This window comes from Sebastes fasciatus, chromosome 6 (assembly GCF_043250625.1).
Source record: "Sebastes fasciatus isolate fSebFas1 chromosome 6, fSebFas1.pri, whole genome shotgun sequence".
NCBI classification, from domain to species: Eukaryota; Metazoa; Chordata; class Actinopteri; order Perciformes; family Sebastidae; genus Sebastes; species Sebastes fasciatus.
The window spans coordinates 18,535,439-18,561,123 of NC_133800.1; the positions used below are offsets into that span (position 1 = coordinate 18,535,439).

Genomic DNA, 25,685 nt, shown 5'->3' on the forward strand with positions numbered 1-25,685 from the left:
AATGAGATTGTCTCTCCCTTGTTTATCATACAACCGTAAAGTTGTAATATGCAACTATATTTCACTCAAAATTAGCTTAGAAATTGGTTCCCCATTGGTTCTGCAATTTGATGGAAAACCAAACAGCTGAGAGGTGACACAAAGTCAGTTTGAATTCTGCTTAAACAGTCAGGATGCAAAGACCCCCGCATCATTACATTTCTTCTAGCCCACAGTGCCCCTAAAACACAAACAGCAGCACAGCTGTATTTAAGATGTGCTGTGTTGGTTGTGACAGATGTTTAAGTTTTAATTAGTCTCTAAGTCAAGCATATAGTTGACATAAATGGAAGGATTTATAGCTGAGCAGTTTTTGCCATAACATATCTTTCCTAATGAACATGATCTACAATCATATGAATACAGTATAATTATGCAGCTACCGCTTCCTCAGCTGGTACATTGTTCACTGTATAGGGAAAAGTGTCTTGACAGTATTTCACTAATTCAAAGATGAACATCAATTGCAAAATATGGATATCTTCTCTGAAGGACAGCTAACATTGGCTAAATACTGGATGTTTTGACATCCAGTGTAATGACAAGGCAGTGTGTGCTGCAAAGAGAAACTACCTGGAATTGTAGTTTAGGATATGTAATTGTCTATCAGAGTTGAAAGTTATGAGGTTCAACATAAACCTCAGGTGTGTAGCAAAACTGACTTTATTTACCACTGCCTTTCTTAGGCAAGGCAAGGCAAATTTAAGTATATAGCACATTCCAAACGTAATGCCAACCCAAAGTGTTTTACAGATTAAACAAGAAAATAATTGATAAAAACAATAAAAGCAAACCAGCAAAAATACACAGAATAAGAACGATAAAACAAACCAACAAATCAATTTGATTTATAAGAATATTAATTAAATGCAATGGTAAACAGGTAGGTCTTTATCTTGGATTTGAAAATGGTCAGCATTGTCTCCAGTCTTTCTTCTTTTGGCAAGTTCCACATTTGAGCAGCATAGATGCTAAAGGCAGCTTCACCATATTAAGTTTTTACTCTGGGAACAGCTAGTAATCCAGAGCTAGCCGAGCTGAGACGTCTGCAATGGTTTCGAACAGGGTCAGGAGATCAGATCAATATCTAGGACCTTTACAGACCTGTGAACAGCCTATTGCAGTTGTCCAGCATGCTAGAAACAGCATGTACACGTTTCTCTGGGTCATGTTTTGACATCAAGTTTCTGATCTTTAGGATATTTTTTTACGGTGGTAGAAGGCTGATTTTGTTATTGATGTAATGTGACTACTGAAATTTAGGTCTGAATTTGAGATGCAAATATATATATATATATATATATATATATGCGTGTCATCTGCATACATGTGATATGAAATCTTAACATTTTTAATAATTTCAACTAACGAGAGAATGAACAGAGGTCCAATAATTGATCCTTGTAGACTCTACACATTGTTGGGAGATGCTCTGATGTACAGCTATATCAACTGATACAAAATAGTCTCTGTCTTGAAGGTAGGACTTGGACCAATTCAGGACCATGTTAGAGAGACCAAACCAGTATACTATGATCAAATGCAGCAGTAAGGTCCAACAACACGAGGACAGAGACTTTACCAGAATCTGTGCTGAGATTAATGTCATTCAGAACCTTGATAAAAGCAGTGTCGGTACTCTGGCGGGGCCTAAATCCAGGCTGGAAAATGTCACAATGGAACAAATAGACAGTTAGTAGTTAGCGGTAGGGGTGTGGGAGGTATTCCTTCTACTCTGGTCTTTAGTTGATTTCTAATGACAACAGAGATAAAAGTGATTAGAATAATAAAACAGCGGACACACAGAATGTATTATACTTCTTTCTTTCTGTGAACATATTTTTGCTGTTAGTGTGTCTGCTGGTCACAGACAATTACATAGCTGTGTTTAAGAGCCTATAAACCGCAAGTGTTGGGAAAGCCGAGGGAACTTGAAAGTGTCCCAACAGAATGAGGCCATATCAAGCGCACAGTTCAGCCGGAGGCACTGCTCGCTCATGCCGGCTGAACTGTAAGTGTCCGTGTAAACCAGCCTTCGGGGGAGGCCTGGAGCAGCGGTCACCCGAAGGCAGCGATGCCTTCACCATTTAAGCAAAACAGCTAAGCATTTCAAACCGAGCGCTGACACACAGACAGACGAGGTACACACACACACACATACCAGCAGACAATGAAACTGGCAGCGTTGAGTGCTGTGAGAAGACTTTCACCACAGAAGAAAGCCAAGAGTCAGAGAAGAATGGAACAATGAAAACAACCCTAGCACGACTTCTCTAGCTGCTGAGCGGTGGGGCTCTAGGCAACAGGGAGTCAGTGAGACAGTGAGTAATGTCTGAGGATGGTCCAGGGGGATCGACTAGAGGCTGGGAGAGAGCAAAGAGTATATCAGTGTGTGTTTGTACCGACAAAGATGTGTTTATATATTCCACTATGGTAAATCACTCTTGCTTCACTAGGTCTTCCTTGTGTGTGACTCATTGCTTCCAGACTGATGAGAGGATGGTGTAGGTGGATGCGGTAGGCTACTGCTGAAGTTAGGAGAACCTTCTAATTTTCTGATATCTGATGGATGAACTTCATTTGGTTCTTTTAACAAGTCTTGGAAAGAACAAACAAACAAACAACGCTTCCATTTTGAGACATGGTAAACCAGTTTAAACCCATGATTCAGATGTGGGATCTTCTTATCAGTGTAGGCTAGGACAAAATGACCATCGTGTTGGATATACAGTAATTGCAGTTGCATTTTAGCATTCTATGCCTAATCCTATTAATTCAGAGGCAATGCACATCTCTGTTTATTAGTGGCTGCCTCTCCTTAAAGGAACAGTGTGTAACATTTTGGGGGATCTATTAGCAGAAATGGAATATAATATTCATAACCATGTTTTCTTTAGTGTATTATCACCAGAAACTAAGAATCGTTGTGTTTTCGTTAGCTTAGAATGAGCCATTCATATCTACATAGGGAGCAGATCCTCTTCAGGGAGTCCGCCATGTTGCTTCACCATGTTTCTTCAGTAGCCCAGAACAGACAAACCAAACACTGGCTCTAGAGGGAGCCTTTCATGTTTTTATGTTACCTGAAGGCCACCGTAGTTCTCCGACATGCTTGTGAAACTGCGGTAATATGAGCCGCAAAGTGCAAATCTATGGTACCGCCAGCCGCCGTCTGACTTCTGTTGCTCCTAAAATAGTTTTATTATGGAAATGATGGCCTGAGCGAGGCAAACAGTGTTACCACGGTTTTGCACTTGGCGGCTCACGTTACCGCAGCCTTGGAAAGAGATGAGTCAATCTGCAACCACACCATTAGATGTCGTCAAATCCTACATACTGTACCTTTAACAAAGAAGAAAAAAGTGCCGAGGAGATTCGTCCGTCGGCAAGATATCTCAAAATTAAATTTGTATAAACAGAAAAAATGGACATATACACTTCGGGCCATTAAGCAATTAATTCAAATTGATTTCTCCCATTAAATAATCTTTAGCCTTAACTATAATACATATCATATCTGAAGTGAGGAACATGTCTTTAGGTGTTGCAATTAGTTGAAAATGTGTACCTCTGAAATGGCACAATACATTTGAATATGTTTTTTAAAAAAGGAATTATAGCTATGCTTACAAATCTACAAGGCTGTACTAAAGCACAGCGAATTGGACCTACTAGTGGCACTAGAGGAAAAGTCAGGGGATCACCAAAGTCATTAGGATTCATCCTCTGGAGATCATGAATGTCTGTACAATATGTTTTTGTAAAGGAGGTTGCGCTTCAACAATGGGATTCACGGTGGAGTGCTAGACCCAAAGTCCAAACAGCATAAAAATGTGATAGGGTAGATGACAAAATACTAGCATTTCACTTGTTTAATTGAGGTGAAATGGTAGTATTATGTCCTCCTTGATTTTGAAATCTAGGATGTGCTACCCTATCACATTTTTATGCCTGTACAATACCTCATAGCAATCCATCAAACAGTTGTTGAGATATTTCAGTATGGAGTAAATATACTGACCAACAAATCAACATTGCCATCCCTGGAGCTTTGTTGCTAGTATGGCTAAAACCACGTCTCAAACTGACCCCCAGAGGGCAACATATGTTAAAAAAAATGATCATATTTATGAATAATCTGATGAATAGAATTTGCCTTGAGCAATCAGGCATGTCTATAATTGACAGGCTAAGGGGTATAATTGACTTGAGGGTGATTTCTCCTCACCAAGTGTAAAGAACATAGAGGGTGCAAATCAATACTAATACTAACATTCTTCATGAATAAAGACTTTCAATTTGTTAGGAACCCTGCGGATTTACACATGCTATTCTGGCTCAGGCATCAAATGGCATATCTCCCTGATTTAGCTCCTTAGAGTGAAATGGAATCTATTTTTCCTCATTACGATCTGACGTTAAGGAGCCAAGGTGCAATGTTGCGTCACCGCAGTATCATATTTGTCTAGATGCTGTACCTCTCGGGCAGATCTCTTGTAAGGTATTCTATGTGGATGTTGTGGCAAGACACTGATGCAAAGTCGCAGTCCTTCTCACCTTGCGGCGACGAAGGGGCCACTCTTAACGAGCTGCCTGCCAGTCGTCCGTCAGAGCAGCGGAGGCAGCCAGCCCCCGGGCCTTGGCCTGCTGGCCCTTGAGTATACATCAGCCCCACAACAGCACACATCACTAACCCTGATGTGACAGCTGAATCCATCTCCCACAAGCCCTACCTACAGCCTAAACAAATTAGAGCCCCACTGAAATTAATGCCAGCACACCAATACTAATGAGCATGTGTCGAAAAGAGGGGAGGAGGAAAAGAATAATAAACACACAAAACAGACGTCAGCCATACAGGTTCCACAGGTGACAAATGAGACTGAATGAAACACACCTGTATGTATGAGTATGAGTGTGTCAGTATGTGCAATTATGCAATGAAAAGTGTGCGAGATAGCAATCAATATTTTAATTCAACTATAACTATACTATAATAAAATAAACAGAACAAACAACAATACACTCACGTTTTCATACAAATTGTAGCCCGACTGATACGGGGTTTTGAGGCCGATACTGATACTGATATTTGACAGTTAAAAAAAATGACAATTTATAGTTGAAAGAAAGGTGTAAGAAAATATTGAAAATATTGAGTATCGCGATATGTTTTGTGATACTGTATCAATTCTCAAAAACACTGTATCGATTTTTAATAAATAATTTGCATGCAAAGATTAAGTCAGTCAATTCATGACTTTTTTTTTACTCCGATTTTATGCATATGTTCTTTATACTTTGACAGTTTTACTCAAATTAGATTTTAAAAAATCGCATGTGTTGTTTTGCTTACAGTATCACAATATATCGTAATATATTAAATTGTTACCTCTGAATCATGATACGTATCGTATCGCCAGATTCTTGCCAAACACAGCCCTAGTCTCTGGTGGACAAACTACTGTTTCTAAACATATCTTTTTGTATTTTTGTACTTTGAATATATCAGGTTCTAACCCAAATATCATATGGTTGCTGTGTAGTTTTATACAATGGAGTCAGAATGAAAAGTTAGTACTTTGGGTGGTCCAGCGCATGTCCAACAGCAACGTTGAGAAGTTTGTTTACAACATATCTGAGCATTTCACCACTTGTTATCCTTCCTGTTGGATTTCATTGAGGTGATATCACTGCATTTCTGATCCTCAGCAAAATAGTTGGGGAGTAAATGATATTGATTGATCAGAATTATGAAGAAAACCACAGAAAAATAAAAGATTTGTTTCTGTTTTTCACCATATTTAAAAAAAGGGGGCCCTTTATCATGTTTAAAATACAATAGAATGGAAAAAAAATTCAATAGTCCAAATCACCATATCAAAAACTCTTAATATGGTGTCATGCCACAGCTAATATTGGTGACAAAAGCTCATGGCTGCTGGTTGTCATAGTAACGCGACATACTTTCCGGCACGTCAGTTGTTTGGGTACATAGCAGTCAGAAATAGTGACTGTCAGGACAACCGATGTAAGGATGAGTCACTGTAAATAAAGCTTAAAAACACACTGATACTGGTCTAAGACGACCTAATGTGGTGAGGTCATGAAAACGTTGGCTAGTTTGCAGTAAACAGCCAGAGCTTCCAGCTTACTGCAGTGTATTTGACACAGGGCTACTGGGTTGTATTTCATGTAACAGCAAAACTGTTCTTGAATAGATTTAGCATCTGCTCATGGTTCTACAATCATCTTAGCCTTACGATGCTTTTGTAAAAAGAGGACCTTATCAGTCCTCACCTTTCCTCAATATTGGATCTTTCACTGACCATTTAACCCATATTAGTGTCTGAAAGTATGAATGTGTCTGGACTATTAGAGCAGTAACAATCCCAAATTCGCTTCAGTAGAACGGCTGCGGCAGCTTGTGCCAAGTGTTGTCTTGCGTTTTATTCGTTCTTGTATATTTTACCAGGACTCATGTTGGCAAGCGAAAGATATGATTCTTCTTCTCACTTCTCGCTTTCCATCGGATCATGGGAATCAATATTGAAGGCACTATAATTATTTCTGTAAAATTGGATAATAACCGAACAGACAGACAATGGCCAAAAGCTCACGGCTGCCTTCACATAACATGGTCACGCTCATTGCTGGTATGGCCAGAAAATGTATATGCCACCTAATCTGCAACAACCAATGTGTGTGCTTGTGGGCTTGCCCACACACACAACGTGGGTTGAAGGAACAAGCTAGAGGAGATGACGAGTCCTTGCATCAAAGTAGATTCCAGGCATTCCACCTTTTTCTATCAATGCTATAGTCACCAAGACCCAACTGACTGTACTATAAGGAATTTTTATTTTAAAAGGAAATTCCACCGTATTTACAAATAAAGACCACTTTACTCATCACCAGTAATACTACTCAGCTTGTGTTGTCCTCTGGGACTCTTTGTCAAATCTGAGAAAATAACTCCAGTGATGTCATCGGGGTTTTCTCAGCTTGGGCTTGAAGGCTACACATTTGAACTGAAAGTCTATGTTACAAAGTGGGCACTTTGCCAGATGTGGTCATTTACCAGGCGGGGAGAGTGTAATGAAAGACGCTACTGAGTTGCATTATGGGAAATGTAGTTTTCAACTTTTTGGGGAATTTGGTTTCAAAATTTTCACTGATATTAGTTGGAGGAGCAACTACAATTTCATCATTTAACATATTTGTTCTTGTAATGTTTTCTGTTATACTTTTTTTATTTATTTTTTTCGCCTTTATTTGACAGAGAACAATGTAGAAATGGGGGAAGGAGAAAGGCATCTAACCAGGAACTTTGTGGTTATACATTATGGCATGCACTGTAACCACTTGGCTACCAAGGAGCTCCTTCTTTAACGCTTTTTGTGATGGATTACAAACCTTTTTTTCTGTTCCTGTTCCTGGTAATCCAGTCTCTTGTCTCAGGCTGTTTTTTTTTTTTTACATAAAGCAGCCTTGTCAGAAAACTAACAGTTCAGTCGGAAAGTATTAGGACTGTGGTATGTTTGGCTATACTCCAGTGCACTGGATTTCTAATGAAACAAAAAACAAAACAAAACAAGGTCATAGTGCTGACGTTAAGCTTTAGGAGTGTTTGGGGTTGTTTACATCTATATTGGGTGAACAGTGTGGGATTTATTTCCCTGTTCACCCTCGGGGGATTTGTATAAAAAGGACTACAATTTCTTCACAGTTCATTTGTTGCAGTTGTAAACAGCATCAAATTAAGGCGGAGAGTCAGCACTTTCACCTCATGGCAATTGTTTTATTCAAAATCTGTTGAAGAACAGACCAAAACAAACCAGCCTAATACTTATAGACTGAGCTGCAACTTGGCTGGCTGAATTAATGGTTGTATAATACGCTGTACAAATATTGACTTTATATGGGAAAATGGAAATGAGCGTCATTAAACAAATAATGGAGCTTAGCATATGTTCAATCAGCAAGACTAAATCTTTCTCCTCGAGTTCTTCACTCACTCCACCAACCTTATCAGTCCGGCTGTGCCTCTTTACTCCTCTCTATTCACAAATCCCCCTCTGCCTTCTGTTATTCACTTTATAAAAACAGCTATAGCAACTTGCAAAATTTCTGTCCTCCAATGCAGAAAATTCCTGAGTCTGTTTGCCGAACAACTGTGCTGCACCTGAGATAGAAAATCTGATGAATTAATTTGTGAGTAGCGGTGCAGGGGTGGCTCAGGGCTCCAAGTCCACTGATACATTAATCCTAATATGTTCCTAGAGTGAGCAGACTAAATCCCCACAATAGCATAATAAACACATGAGGCCACTTTAAGCTCTCCGGCGTCTCGCAAAAAGAAAGCTACTTGTGATAAGACGGAAGCGCTCTCTCGTTCTTCACAGCCACCGGGCAAAAGAAATGAAATGAGGGCTTGCAAGCACAAAGTGGCCGTGACTTCTCAGCATTCAAATGTTTGGATTTGTTTATTATTATTATGCTTTAGGGTTTATTGTGTTTGTCTGCACATGCAGAAATTAAGCAGTTTTTCTAGTTATGTTTTAGTAGTCTAGTGTCATGTTTTCTATTAAGATAATATGAGGAGAAATATGGATTTACTTTTAGGATGTTAATGAAAATTAAATAAATGTGCTGTGTATATATTGCATATACTTATAATGCATTTAATTAAGAAAAACATGCACATTGTGTGGAATGTGAAGAATTTAATACGGAAGAGGATTAGGGCCAACTCAGAACTCAAATATTTTTTTTCACATGGCCCTATCCTCTTCCATACTTATTGATATAGATAAAGTTTTAAAGAAATAATAAACTATCATACATGCATCTTTGGTGGTTTTAACTGCGTACTTTTCTAATGCAGGATGAGTCTGTTTAGCAGAGAGGGAAGACTCTGTGAATATAACTTGTGTTCAGGTTTGCCCTCATCGTGTGATAAAAAAAAGTTTTTGTAGGATACAATTATTTTCCAGTGTAATTTTTGTGGTCCAAACGCCTACCTTTCTTTACTGTGGCTTAATTTTTACTGAAACATTTTTAACTGCAATGGTGCACACTGAGCACATGGTGGCTTCTACACTTATCAATCATCTTCTCTTGAAAGCTCACACTTCCATCCATCAGGGTCCTTTATTAATACGCAGCCATGATGTAATGTACTTATGGACTTATTTAGAACATCTGAATATTGTGGGCTACATGTTAAAAAAACATATTCATATATGGATTTTATGAAACACACCACAAAGCAAAAGAATGTCCTCAAAACTTAACAAACTTGTATAACCTCTGTAAAGTTTTCATTAGAGGTCGGCACACTATCCACTAAAGCCGGTTTACAGTAGATGTTCTTTATGGGAATTATCAGCAAACTGTCTGGTGTATGTGTGTATGCTGTTAAGAATCAATGGATAGTTGTAAAAGACAAACATTAAAAAAAAGAAACATGAACACTTACTGTATTGACAGTTCCTCCCCATGTACTCCCCCGGGCATTCGCAGGAATAGTTGGCAACCAGATCTGTGCAAATGCCGCCGTTCTTGCATGGTTCCCTTTCGCATTCGTTAATATCTGGAAGAGACACGAAACAAAAAAAGGTGCATTCATTTATTTGAAGCAGACATGTAGGCAATTAAAAAGACCTCATCCTCATTAGAATGCATTGGTAGGGAGCATATATTGAATTTCCTCTGTGTGTTACTTGATTCTGTCTGCCCATAGAAGCTCTCACAAAGACACTGAAACTAATAAATCAAACAGCTCCTCTGGAGACCATTAATGCTAAAACACAGAACCAAGTTTCGAAATGTTAAGACCTTAAATAATTAAATAACATTTCAGTGTACCATTCTTGCTCATTTCTACGAAACTACTGCAGCACTGACAGCAATTCTGCGATATGCTTGGTAAATATCCTCAGCCTCTTCATTAAAGTATCACAGGAACATGGACGAGCAGAGCAGACCGTCAATATGCTAAATTGTCACAGAATTGTCATCTATTTTACAGCCGTCTTTGCTCTGTAATTGCTCTCTGAAATAGCTCTTCTTTGATTGATTCATCTAACCAATTACAGAAGGTGACAGACCCACAACCCCAACGCATCACACCCATTTACACTCTGTTCTATTATAGGTACAGTGTAATGGGATTACAGGGATAGTTTACGACGGGAGGGAGGAAAAGAGGTAAACTTTGAACAATTTTGAACACATTTCTAATGATTTCCAAACGTGCCCATGGCTGCTACACGACTTTTAATCCTCTAAAACATACCATGAGTCATCTGTGACTCAGGTAAATTTTTACATGAATATGTAACTAGGCTTGAGATTTGGAAAGCTTAAGAAAGTGAAACATGATTAAAGTAAGTCTTTCACGGCGCTTCATCTCCCTGAGATTTTATCTATAATATATATATATATATATATAATAGTCACTTGGGCACATTTGTAATATCTCAAAATATATCTTTTTTTTTTTCGGTGAATGTCCTATAAGCTCCGGAGAAATACAATCATGGTCTTCACACATAATGGTCACTGAGGTACTGTGACTGGAAGCGGCAGCATCTTTAATCTGCAGCAAAGAAGAATAAATAAATAAATAAATAGAGTGAAATAAAAGAGAGGCAGAGAGAGAACTTATAAATGTTTTGTGATTCACCCAAAAATCCATGGAGACAACTGTATTTGGGTGAAAAGACGTTTGATGAAATTGGGCTGTAAAACCTTTCCCAAAAGACAATAACAAAAGTTGTGCAGGTTGAACTTGAAACACACTCTCACTCTATATAATCTTGAATACCATCTAACACTGTGTTTTTATTGTATTTATTTTTTCATTGTGAGCACACAGCCAGCACTCTCAAGACAATGCCTGCTGTGTCTTTTAATATGGTGGCTACGCCCTGCTTCAGACATGGCTGAGGATAGAGAAGCCCCTGCTATTTGCTAATCCTCTGCTAAACAGCCATTTTAGCCACAGTAGATGATAAATCAAATGTACTGCACATGAAATAAACAGCAAAACATTGATCCTTTGAATGTAATGCGACTCATTTTGTATATTTTAGCGCATCATCCCTGGGGAGATTGAAGAAAATTGTTTTACTAGCCAGCATGTCGTCTTGTGGCTATGCAGAGCACTACAAAAGAGTTGATTTTCACAGTCGGCACTAAAAACACTACTCTCGAAAGACGGATAAATACAACTGTGCTGGACACATAGGTAGATCAAACTCAAACAGCAGGGGCCACTCATCTTTAATTATAATGGAGCGTGTAAATCATAACAGAGAGAAGTGAAATTTGTTTACCCAATTATTTTGCCTGTCAAGCTGTGAAGATTTGTACATATGACATTTATTATGAGTAGTTTTGCCTTATTTTTGCATTTTTGCCAAATTTGTGTCTATTCGTCTGTTACGTGTAGCTGTTTTTCAGTGTCTGTTTCTCAAGACAATTTCAAAGCCATTACATAAAGACACTGAAGTTCCAATGCGCAGTTGTTGCACAGCAGCTTCTTGCGATATCGCGAGATCACAGGAAAATCAATCTTTTCAGGCTTCAAGTAATGTGTTTTTGACGCGAAACGGAGAGATGATGGTTCGTTCTAAACCACAATGGCGGGTCCTGAAGAGTTTAGCGCAGCTGCAATAGCATCAGTTCTATCAGATAAGATCAGATTAAAGAACGGCATTGAAGTCTTTCCTCAATGGAAAATATGCTTTCAATCTTCCCACGACTTTCCCACTTTTTGGAAAGTGCCTGCTCTTTTCCAAACAGTTTCCAATGACGGCTTCCCAGATGGTTAAAACAAACCATCTGGGGCGTGAGTCCCCATCTCCCCAAAATTGCATCATGGTTGGATCTGCATTGTCTACAGACCACTGGGGATTATGCAGTTGATTCGGTTTGACTTATGGAGACTCAATCTCCATGAGATGCACTGTATACATAATATGGACTGGAGCTTAAAACTGAAGCTTAGAGAGAAGAAAAAAATAGATCAGATTTTTCTGACTTATTATTTCATGAAAATTGGTGGAAAAATGTTCAAGATCAGGTATTTGTCCCAATCTAAATCCTGCCTTACCGGTGTGTGTAAGAGAGCCAATCACTCAAAGACTCAAGGTCGGTCATTAATGGGATGGATCTGGGTGTTTTTGGGTGTGTTCGCTTTAATCAGATACACAGCACAATATACATATACAGTCATCAGTTGTTATTGTACTCGAAAGTTAATTCTATAACCTGTCATGTTTCAAATGTGATTCAGAATAATGCTTTCCATAAACCAGTTTCCTCATGTTTACCAGTGATCTTTAATATTCTCCAACCTCGGCTGTGACTGTGCTTTGATGAGCTAGTGTGGGACAATCTGATATAATTACAAAACCCCTAAACAGCCAGCATGACTAATACAAGAAACTAGCCTCCTACTGACAACACCCTATTAGCATAGAGAGGAACAAACAAGCACGTGTCAGAAGGAAATGTCTCAATTATGGGAGGTTACTGTAATCAGGGGGATTATGTGTACAATCCTGTTAACCTGAAAAATGACAACTACAGTAAAGCCCGCTATATAGAGAACAACAACGGCCAATCATCATTAAACAATTCAGCTTTTAAATGCTTCTAATCCTCAAGAACCACTAATAGTTAGCAACTGTGACAAAAACAATACTAATACAGTTATTAATCAAGGGTAGAGCATGGCCATATGAAACATCATTGAGGCATTTCACAGCGGGGTAATTTGCACAGGGGATATTTGGTCTTTGCTAATTGCCTTGGTGGAACACTCCAATGGAAATGGGATTTTATAGCCACTTGTGAGCATTGAGCTATAATGCATTCAATGCATTAACTGAATGTATACCCATCTGTGAATAAATGCAGTAGCATTAATGTGAACATCTTTGCATTAATGACACACATGTTGGTGTAGATTTTAGCAAGCTCTTCAGCATAATACGTGGGAAGTGAACAGCACACCCTCTAGAGGCTTTTACCTTAAATGTCAAAGGAGTAAGAAACCAAGAAAAACTACATATGTATTAGAAACAGGAATGTACATCTATCCATTAGCCATACCCGCTTATCCTTGAGAGGCGCTGCTGGTGGGCGAGAGGCGGGGTACAGGTCACCAGTCAATCACATGGCGGAAATGTACATTGCACACAGCACAACCCACTGTTATTTCACCACCGCTATCACGCCACTTAGAAAAGTGATGTTGTCGTTACCCTTTAAGTCCATATCCTGCTTTGCTGCCACCAGTACTGCAGGTTCAAACACACAGGTGAGCCAAATGGGCAAGCCACTCAAATAGCCTGAAGCACAACATACTGCAGAGAGAGAGGAAAACACAGCTAGCCCATCTTACGATTTGCTTTCCTTTTATGCGAGGCACAGGGAAAGTGAGCGGTGTATTGCCAGTACATCAAGTGGGAGAAAAGGGATTACTTCAGGGAATGAGAAACATGGAGAGGATTGGAGAGACAGAAACTGTGAAAGGAAGAGAGAAGAGGGTGTAGGAAATGTACAAGCATGTGCTAGCCCAGTGGTCAGGTAAATAAACTCTGTTTACATCGATTCTTTAAACAGTTACAGGCATGCATCCAAGGAGTTCCCCTCACTAAAAATAGTCAGATTCTACCATTCTGAAATTAAATAGGTCATTAAAGCCTTATGGTAAAACAACATTTTGCAACTGATGTCTTCAGTTAAATGGAAATGGTGCTCTCTTGGTTATAACGATTTAACAAGGCAGTTTGTGTAAAGATTTCTACAGCGGACTGAGACAATAAAACTACAAGGCGTACAATTTAATGTAACACAACACATTGGCTCCCCAATAATAACTACTTTAGTGAAGCTTATAATGTTCACCTTTTTGTTGAAACTGTGCCAGGATGATGCTGATTCAACTGAGAGTGTATTTAGTGTTATCTCATGGGAATGTAATACTGAGCAAGGTGTTTCGTCCACTCACTGCACATACAGTACAACAACTGGCCTACCATACAGCGTCAGCAGCAACAGACAAATGACTGTTACTATTGTATTTACTGAAGGGATAATACTGTGAATTGCATTATATTGTACAGGTGCATCTTTTATTATGCCAATCCCCCATAGAATGAACCCATTTGTGCCCGCAACTGTAATCTTTAATTACCTTTGGTGGAGGTGTTCTCTGGGTTTGCCTAAGCACAAATGTGAATAAATGTGAGTTTTTATTATCATAATATATCTAGTCTTTGGGCACATGGGACTACATTTTTTTACAATAGACTCCATTATTTTTAATTAGGACAAAAAAGTAGTCCTGTGTGCCCAAATATTAAATATAGTATGATAAGGAAATGTTGGTATCTCAGAAACTATAAGGAGCAACATCAAGTATTTGGTATCTATGAACTCATAACAAGTTGAATATTGGAGATATGCACACATATGCAATGTTTAAAACAATATTTCATATGGAAAACATTTAATTAAAACAATGTTAGTGTTTTTCCTAATTTTTCCAAAATCCTGACTATTGATAAAAGTGTGATTTTTCATATGATCGAAAAATGTCTAAGTTAGATATTTGCCCAAAGTACGTCCGTGCAAAATTTAAAGACTTTTGACCAATCAGAACAAATGTTGTACTAAATATAGTCTTTGGGCACAAATGGGTCAATTTCTTCATTATTGAATATATTGTGCTTCACAGTGAATTTGTATAAATTAATTGGTTGTTCTTGTGAGATATTAAAATGAAAGATTAATACAATAATTTAATTAATTAATGTATTCATTATTGATAAAATCTTTATGTAGATGAATATTTAAAAAAAAAGAAAAAAAAAGAAAAGTATGTCTTTCCTTAAAAAAAAATATAATGATTGTGAATTAATAATTTTAAAATCTTGGTGGGTCCGAAATGAATGTTTTGTTAACCTCATTGGAAGATATCTGACGTTTGGTTCCAGCTTCTAACAAGGCTTGTGAGCCTTGAATGTTGAATGTTATCAATGTCATGTATAATGTTGCACATTTTATTTTGTCTTTTCTACTTGTGTGTATTGTATATTTGAATATGTTTTCTATTTTATCTGTATATTTTTACTTGCCTAGAGACTAAGGATGACAATTATCATCCTTGCTAACTCCTGCATGTTTACATCCTGTACTTTATACTGATGTTCATTAACGTAATCTGTCCCTTTCAAATAAATAAATAAATAGCACCTTTAATACCATATACTATACTGTTATCATCATCATCATCTTCCTTACACCTTGCACACAGACATAGCCTCCAGAAACCATGAACCCCAGAATAAATTTGCTCGGTCTCTGGTCAGACTCTCGCCATGCTCTCATCGGTCCACTGGAATGTCTCGCTCTCTGGTTTTGCTCCTCTATTGCTATCTAAAAAGTGTCTCAGTCGGACAATAATGAGAGCAATCACTGGATAGTGCTATGTGTCAGGAACTAGCACTGGCTGTGAGCGCTAAATTGGCTTTGGTATGCCCAGGGAGCAAGAAGAGCCCTGCTTTGGGAGCGGGGGGGGGTCACCTGTGCCCTCTCCGCTGGGCTGCACTGACCTCTGCAGCACCTGCTACAGCCACAAAAGAATCCACAGCCCGATGAAAATCTGCTTTCCAGTTCATTCAGCAGGAAAGGTATTGTGTCAAATCTTGCACAACGAAGGACATAAATGTGACATGAAGATGAGGCAAAAAATGATGAAATCCCATCAAGTGTTCAACCTTTTGTGCCCGTCTGAGTGTTAATAATTCTGCAGTAATTGGTGTTAGAGAATAAGAGGTTAGAGAACTGACACCGACGAAAGTTAGCAGTCAGACAACACATACAATATATATATATATATATATACATATATATATATATATATATATTAATACTATTTTTAAAAGGAAGAAAACTGTGGCTATATACACGTCCTCCATCCATGGTACTAGTTGTTTTCCTCAATAGATGACTGCGGAAATTTAATTTACGGAGCTGATTTATACTTAAATAAGCATTTTAATTCCAGCTGGACTTAATTATTTATGCAGTAGCATCAGGAAGCCTAAACTGGCCCCAAACAACAATATAAATCACACAAATGATTGGTATAAATGCCTGCTAATAGCTTGTAATCCTCTCACACTTGTAAAGCCCCCAAACTTAATTAGCAGAATGAAAGGTAATGTCCCAGCAGTATTGCCACTACATCTCACCCACTTCCTTCATTAAATTACAGTCAGATGTTGGGTAAATCTGGGTAAAGCCCTCTTCTTTCCTCTGCCAAGACACTGTAAAGCCACACAATTGGAGGTTAGTCAAGACTTTGCTTTCATGCGGAGATGTCTCATCGTGTTACATCTCTCCATCTGGACTCAGTTTAGCCCTCATGCGCAGTTTCCCCCCGGGGAAGTTTCATCTTATCTTATCTGTTTTTATGTCACAGAGCCAGTGAACCCACACGTGTTTGGTAAGCAAGCTGGTCCTCTTGACATCTCTATCTAGGCAAGGAATAGTGGTTTGACCTCTACGGTCATTGATCGACAGCAATGAAGTGGACAACTGGTTGTTTATGCCTGCCACATAATTAACCCCTGACCTTGAACACTCGTACTTCCTCGGAAGTAATCATCCTATTTTTTCTTTATAGCGGATATGGTTCCCCTGGGACAGGCTGCTGCTGATGCCCTGTGATTCATGCTGGGATACTGCAGATGTTGGATTTGATACTGAAAAAAGATTGCAATCCATGGACACATAGAATGAATTTATCAGGGTGGAAAAATTAAAAACACACAGCCAATGATTTAAATTACTTGGGTGACCAGGACGAATGTACTGTATATCATTAGCTTATAAGCTCTGTGACAGAGCACTTTATTAGGGAAGTTATGAGAACAAAAATGTATGAGAATGTCATGTCTGAGGATAAAGATCATTAGGAATATTTATATGGGGTCCACCTCAAGGACATATTATACAACACTAGTACTAGGCTCATACATACTCAACAGCATAGGTGCCGGAATAGGGAGGATGAGACTTTTTGTCCCCCCACTTTCAGGTGTTATGGTCATAAAGTGGTAACGTCTAAGCCAGGTATTAATGTCATATACACTGGCAATATATATGGTGTAACATGTTGGACCTGTATCCAATCATAATCAATTATTGTGTGGCCTAATTCAAATGAAATCAAAGTGATCTGACATCCACAGTCTAGGTAAGCCTAGTTTCATAATCAACCAAAAATATTTTTACACTTCTCAACGCAATCTGCTGGGGGGGATTCAACTCGTCGGGTCGAAACGTCTCCCTGGCGCTGGCTGGCCATCGCATCGGATTTCCTCCAGTGCATCAGCTCCAGATCGGCTTGGAAAGGCTTGGGGGTGGCTCCGCGGCTCCAACCGTGAGTTCCCTCGCCTGGACCTCGCCGCTTCCCGGGGCTGTGGAGTGCTTATTGCGCAGTGGTCCCTTTCTCCCAATGAGGAGGGACGGGGCTCCCGGCCTGACTGTCAACTGGGGTGGACTATCAACCGGGGCGGACTGTCCCCAGTGCGTTAGGGGTCTGCGGAGATGTCGGCAACCCACCCGTCTTGGAACAAGGACACTGTCTCGTTTACCATGCTTTGTGGGTGGAACTTTTTGCCGTGTCATCACCATTCATATACAACTAAGGTGTTTATGATTAAATTGTTTACAAATGGACACAGTTCTTTATAGATCTAGCCTCTTCATTTTGCTCTCAAAGTGCACCTGATTGATGCATTTAACTTTAAAATGCACACAATTTACTTCTGGGGGATCATGCCCCCGGAGCCCCCTACAGGGTCAGAGGTCCGCCCACCACAGTCTCACAAAGTCCTGTGGGAAACACTGTATTACATCATCCACAACTGGTTGTCCCCCCACCTCAACATGGACAGGCACATGGCGTTACGATTCAGGGACCACCCAGATACATCTCAAGGAGCAGAACATTGCATATGATTAAATGTTTTGGGAATGATAATACTGTATTAACACCATGGGAATAATATAAACACATGTTCGGTAATGGAGTTACAGTCCTGTTATCCATTCCCTCTGTGACTACAGTAGTGTGCTCATCCATTCTATGATGCAATCTTCCTTACGCTTATTTATTTCATTTGTGAATATTACTTTTCCCCCCACTTGTTTTTGTCAGTTTTGATGTAACACAGAATCCACTCAAAAAAGGGCAGAGATAGAAAAACCATCTGCTCACATCTCAGTGGGAAACACGGGACACCTCAGTAGGTTGTATGTACAGTACAGATTGAGGGCTTTATTACCAGTAAAGGTCAGATACATGCAATGTTTTTCCACTTGCATTTCATCACATGTCATATCTAATCTCATCTCTCCTGCTGTGATTCATTTTTTTTCCATGGTTGAATGTCCACACAAGCTTTAGCATAGATGCAATATGTATGCATACACACATATTGCACATACAGTATCTATTTTGTTCTGAACTCCAGACTGGATAGTTTCTATAATTCTACTGTACTTCAAGTTGCTGACTTGTCCTCAGAGCTGCATCCTTGTATATGGGCGATCAGCCTTGGATGCTGTGTTTGACAGGTGCTGGTGCAGTGAAATGTGTCGAGTCCAGACTAAACAAGGCCAAGACGAGACCTGTCTTTCCAATTTGAGTCAGAGAAGGAAGATGGAACATGGAAGTGCCTGTCTCCACTGTCAATCTATCCTGTCAATCTATCCTCGCCTCACCCATGCCGCTGAAGTGACTATCACCACATAAGACAGGATGCCTATCTGGGGTCTGATGAAGTCCCACAACCAGTTGAAAGAGATATTGAACATCAGCCTAAGGATCCTTGATATGCCTTTTTCACAGGGATATGTCTCAGCATGGGCATACGTATGTAGGCTTAGCATGAGTATTGATTTTATTGATCTCCTTCACAGAAATTTCAGAAAAACTCATCTCACATACAGGTGAGTTTCCACGGTGGTACATGCTGTATGTTTCAAGGGATATGATGACGCATGAAGCTGTGAATTCAGGATTAAGAATACTGTTGGAGGACACGCTTTTTGAAGGGGGATTAGCCCACTGAGAAGTTATTCACCGCAGTACTCCAGAAGCCCTTGAAAAGGTATCTTAGAATGCAATGCAGAGAGGTTTGAGAAGTATCTGAGAAGCAAAACACTCATCACTTCGAAGACATGCAGACCGGGGGGCTCTGCCGAAGCTGGGGTGTGCAGAATGTGAAGAGCCCTCGGCTCGGAGGCAGAATGACACTCGGTGGAAAGCCTTAAGTGTCATTTTAAGCTTACAGATGGAGCCTTCGCAGCAGGTGTGTGAGGGGAATGCTGATCTACCTCGGGACAGCCGAGTGTGATCCACAAGCTCTTTAACATCATTGAGCTACACTTACTAGAATGTTTAAGAGACACTCGAATGCTATGAGATGCAGAAAGGAAGTGTAGGCAGGCCAAAGAGCAAGCACGGGCTTAATGTGGGTGACAATAAGGATAACAATAGAAGAGTCTGCTCATATGAGACCACAATATTTGAGTGTATAAGGTTTTAACTCAACTAATATAAATAAATGTTGTTTTTAACATTACTGACAACCTTAGTTACCTTTAAAGGACCAGGGTGTAACAAATAGGGGGGATCTATTGGCAGAAATGGAAAATAATATTAGTATTAGCATATTATTATACGGTAAGTATGATTTCTTTAGTGTATAATCACCTGAAAATACAAATCGTTGTGTTTTTGTTACCTTAGAATGAGCCGTTAATATCTACATACGGAATCCTCTTACTGGAGTCCACCATGTTTCTACAGTAGCCCAGAACGGACAAACTAAACATTGTTAACTTTTCCTGCTTGGGCCGGAGTCGATAACGTTGCTCGCTGGAGTCACCGCCGCTCTCCCTCTCTTGCTTCACCAATCACAATGACCTACGTTACTACGTTACTCTAACATATGCTAATTAGCACTAACACTGAGAATGACATTAGTTTGCATTTATTAGGACTTAAGACATTAGACAAAAAGACATTTTGACCTGATGATGGTGCTACATAAAACATCAGGGGATAGCTAAAGTTACTATATTTCGAACATCAGGGGACCATGAATGTGTGTGTACCAAATTTCACAACAACCCATCCAAAAGTTAGTGAAGATATGTCAATACAAATGTCAACCTCATTGTGGTCCTGGAGGACTACCAAGTCATTAGAGTACATCATCTGGGAACCATGTCTGTACCAAATGGAGTAGGACTAGATGTTCACTGAATAAGTGAAACGTTTGACCAGCAGGTGGCGGTACAGGAAAAGTCAGAGGATCATCAAAGCCATTAGAATGTATCCTCTAGGGACCTTGGATATCTTAAGCAAATTTCAAGGCAATCCATCCAATAGTTGTTAAGATATTTTAATCTGAACCACAAAATTCAACCTTGTGGTGGTGCTGGAACAAAAGTCAGGGATCACCAAAGTCAGTAGGATTCATCCTCTGTGGACAATGAATGTCTGTACATAATTAAATGGCAATCCAAATGTTGATAAGATAAGAACACTACAAGGCATCACATAAAGACAAGTAGATATGAAGTACTTAATAAATTTAGTTTAAAACATGACATCTGAAGAAAAGGTTGCATCATGACTAAATATTTAAAATCATAGCCACTAAAAAAAGGGGGTCTGATAAGGGTCAGATTCTGAATGAGTTATGCCGAGTTTAATATCGATAGTGCAGCCAAATTAAAATGCTTTGGTGGTTTCAACAGAGAGTAATTTCACACTGATTTTATTAATTAATGTCCTTGCTGACCCTCTCTCTGATCTATCTTTATCATGTCTAAAGGAGACTCCATGAATGTTTTGGTTAAAAAAGTACCAACATCCCCAAAACGGACATTCACACATCTACAGTATATAATTTCTTCCCCGCTGAGTCATATTTATGTTTACATAAGATGTGGAATAATGGTATAGGATCTCCCTTAGCCACAATCCTACGTTATGGTTTACAAACTGCACATTCTCCTGATAGTCTACCTTAATTTCAGTTGCATTGAACTCAGTAAAACAACACTTACACTAATTTGGCCACACACTGACCGTCCTGAATTAATGCAGCTCTGTGTAGTCAAGCTGAACATTTATCAGTGTGCTGCTTTGGCTTGCCGTGGCAGCCAGAAGCCCAGGGCAGGACTGAGTCTAACTCTTTTCCGCCACCTGGGATTTGGAAATGCATCTCTATTTATGCTTTGGCCATCTGCCAAAAGGTCCATACTTACTGCAGAGGCTAGGAGGTGACAGCAAAGCTCAAGCGTCTGAGGGGGCCTTACACAATTAGGCCTTGGTAACAGCTTGTTCCCTACGACTCCTCCACAGGAAGGATAAACCAGGTGAATGGGTGCTCAGGGACTGGGAACAAGGGAGCGGGAAAAGAAACCCACTAACTTCAACAAATACATCCACGCTCCTTTTTTGGCGATTTTCATCTCATTATTTTCTTGCTGTTTTCTTTCTTAACATCCAAAGCAGACATTTCCAAGGCTTTTGTTTCTTGTCATTTTCTCTTTTAATCTCAACAAACATAACTGAAGAAATCCAGGCTCTAAGAAATGTCTCTTGAAGCACTTTGGCACATTCGACATTCTTTCAAAAGTACTGGCCTTCCCGAGAAGACTAACAAGACTGCACTTAAAGCCACCGGTCTGACCATTTTATACAGCCTCCACCACCTGAAGGCATCTTGTGCCATTAAATTTGGTTTTAACAGCAAAGATGCACTGTGGAAAAAAACTGTCCCGCCATGTAATTTTGCAAGCAAAGCACCACCTTGCCAAACAAGAAAGGTCATCTTGCTCAAAGTAGGTTTCTACAGCAGTTTTTATTCAGCAGAAATGCAGAACTGAGTGTGCTTGCTGAAGGTATATGGAAAAGGTGATGTATCACTTATATATTATCAATGATGGGTCAGAGTACTGACAGACGAGGGTGTGAGAGCATAAATGAGGCCAACGCTGACAATATCAGGGCCAAGCACAGGTGGATCCTGGTAAATAGTGTGTCTTGCTTTCTTTGTATTCAATAAACGTGAGGAAAAAAAGGTCAGTTTTGATCCGTCAAGCTCAAGGTTCCATCTAGAAGGCTAAATAAAAGATATATGTCAGTGGCACACAAAAGGTGGCCCTAAACACCTTGATTCAAGCTTGTTTCCCCAGCTTGTTATCCAAAATGCCCTCTGACAGAGGCGAGATAGGGTCAGCTCCTCATGGAAAGGAAAAAGGAGCAGCAGGATACCCGAGAAAATAGACATTTGAAGTACAACACTGATCTTTGACCGGGTCTCCTTCACTTTGTGGATATATGTACACACACAAACACAAACACTGAAAGCAAACAGAAACCATACAGCTGACAATATCAATACATTACAGTTATATAGTTATTATAGTATACTTCACCATACTGTTAACACTTATTGTAGGTGGGCCCTGTTCAAAGTAGGTCTATTGTTTCAACAGCTTCTGTCCAATAACTGCCTTCATTCTGATTTAAACAAGACAGATGCTTACGGCATTTATTCAGCCCATCGAATGATGGGAGTGGCCTAGACTATGACTGTCTCTTGTTGAGACAAAATATAAAAGACATACAGAGAAAAAGGACAAAAATGTTACTCGCATATAAATGTATTTATTTACATGAAATTTTGTCCTGTTTCTTTGCACCATATTATTGTCAGTTGAAAGATGATTTATTGACTGTGTATCCGGTACAGGGTCACGGCTCGATCGGAAGCAGAGAATCACTGCAACCCACCTACATTTTTTCATTTACATTCCATAAGTGTGGAGGACCTTTGAGATGCACTGCAAGGAGACATAAACAGTGTTGTCCTTCAACAAGGTAGCGTGAGGGAACTGAGACTGAGACACCAACAAAATCGTAAAACAAGATTACACTCAATATATGTACTATATAGTGTTATTTAGCCCCCTTCGTGACAAGCTAGTATGACAGGGGGGGGAAATGAAAAACACAGATGTTGGATTTTGATACTGAAAAAAGATTGCAATCCATGGACACATAGAATGAATTTATCAGGGGGGGGAAATGAAAAACACACAGCCAATGATTTAAATTACTTGGGTGACCAGGAAGAATGCACTGTATATCATTAGCTTATAAACTCTGTGACAGAGCACTTTATTAGGGAAGTTATGAGAACAAAAATGTATGAGAATGTCATGTCTGAGGATAAAGATCATTAGGAATATTTATATGGGGTCCACCTCAAGGACATATTATACAACACTAGTACTAGGCTCATACATACTCAACAGCATAGGTGCCGGAATAGGGAGGATGAGACTTTTTGTCCCCCCACTTTCAGGTGTTATGGTCATAAAGTGGTAACGTTAGCTTTATAAAGCTAGAGTGAAGATACCATGTCATACTAGCTTGCTTCTGGACAATATTTGTCATTATTTTGTGTTGTTAATTGATTTCAAATAATACATACATTTGCATAAAGCAAGCATATGTGCCCACTCACATGTTGATAAGAGTATTACATATTTGACAAATCTCCCTTTAAGGTGCATTTTGAACGGATAAAAAATGTGCGATTAATCGCCAACAATCATGCGATTAATCCCGATTAATCATCTGCTTCCACAATAATCATCAGAATCAGTACCAAGGGGAACTATTCATGTAAGACATGCTAACAAAACCAATGTATTCTACTCTTTCTTTGATTCTTTCCTCTACACTTAATTTTCCTCCTCAGATATAATAAACGCCATGTACACAAAGTAAAGGTGGATGCTGATCTGATGTTTTGTTTTTAAATATCACATGAGTAGTGTTAAAACTGATTTAGACAGTAATGTCTATTTCTTCCCACAGGGGAAAAGAGTAAAAAAATAAAAGTCCTCTAAAGGCCAGATTTACTGACCAGATTATGTTTGAACCGCTACATGAAGAGGTGCTCTGCTGTTTCCAGTGACACAAATGTGGGGCGCTTTGAAGAGAGAAAGACCAAATGTGCAGTGAGCTAAAACAACAGGACTGCTGGCCCACACAAGCATATCCATCTTTCCATTTTGATCTGCAGAGACTCCGGCGAGACAGGAACAGAGTACGTAGACACACTCACTGGCTCTCCATGAGTTGTTGATCATTGGCGTCTGACGGTTTGGCTGTGTGTGATTGTGGTTGCTTCTTTGGATGTTTGGTGGACTATGGACCCTTCCCCCAGGATTCTCCACACTCATCTCTTCCTGTAAATGTATCTTTCTAGTAGCCACAGGCTGTGTGGAGTGGGTGGTCTGTGGGATTGTGAATGTAATGCTGAGAGAGAGTCTGGAAATGGCCTTGTCCTCCACACAGCTCTACATCACAGTAATGGAGCAGTGGGGAGAGCCATGAGGCTGCCAGTGTTCACAATAGTGCTGGGCACTTCAGGTAGTGAGGCATATTTTTAGCTGTGTGATACAACGATGACCTTGGGAAACTCTAGCAGGAGTGAATCTATGTTCACAAGATAAACAATGGGATGTTTTGGAAGAATTTCACAAAACACGACACTGTGAAGTAAAATACATCAGAGAAGTTAAAGGTGCTAAATGCAAGATTGGGAGCATTTATGTTGCCTCTGCAAGGCTCTCAACATGGCGGTGGCTCGTAGCTAACAGTGCAAAAAGACTACAACATGGATGCTGACAGAGCTAACAGTGTTAACCTGAGGGGGAACCAGAGGGTGGGTGCTACGCTTCCACGGCGGTGGCGTCGATCGGGACAGCGTTAGCTGTAACCGCTTTATGAGAGCAGTGGCCGTGAGCTAGCCAGTGGGGCATGCGCATACGTCAGCAAAGCATGGAAAAGCTCGGATTGCAACACACACACAGAATGAGAGTGACTTCATTCTCTGCTCAGGTAGACATTAGTCCTCTATATCTTTGCATAGAAAATGGTTGTTTGATGCTATATTAATGCTCTAGATATCGTATAGAGCACCTTTAATAACCTAAATAAATATTATGTAACAGTGCTGTACTGATATGCTGCTACAACAGGCTGTTACTTTGAAATAATGCATCACAATCACATGTTATGTACATTTGTTGACCCTAAGAAGAGAAACGGAAGGGGAGCAGAATAAGAAATCCTCAATTTTAGAATCAGTATGAATTATTCTGAGAAAACAAACCGGTGTTAAAAGTTATTCATGCTAATTTATGCATATAAAAATAAAAGTGGTGTGCAGATTAGCATAATTTCAGCTTTCAACTCTTGTAACCCAGAGGCTGTTAAAACGAGGCAGATTTATACCTAACAGAACAGACCGCAGGCACTATGACTAAACCGATGCCTCTGTTTATTTTGAAAATAGGTTAACTTTCTGTGGACAAAGTACTCCTTCCGCCCGTATACCAAAGGAAAAGTTTTTCTTTAACAAACTTTCTTTCACTAGTTGTACTTAAATCAATCTTAATCCAGTTAGCTAAGCCTGCCCCGAAAACTTAATTTCTTTTAAACTCAAAGTAAGAATCCG

At 39.5% G+C, this 25,685-nt stretch overlaps 1 protein-coding gene across 3 annotated transcripts in view; it reads right to left on the reverse strand.

The window, feature by feature from the left end:
- edil3a (EGF-like repeats and discoidin I-like domains 3a) overlaps positions 1–25,685 on the reverse strand; it is a 127,698-nt gene that overhangs the window by 49,673 nt on the left and 52,340 nt on the right. For all 3 annotated transcript variants that reach the window (XM_074638226.1, XM_074638225.1, XM_074638227.1), the window contains exon 4: positions 9,521–9,634. In XM_074638226.1, coding sequence (XP_074494327.1) covers positions 9,521–9,634 — 114 coding nt within the window. The remainder of the gene's footprint in view (positions 1–9,520; positions 9,635–25,685) is intronic.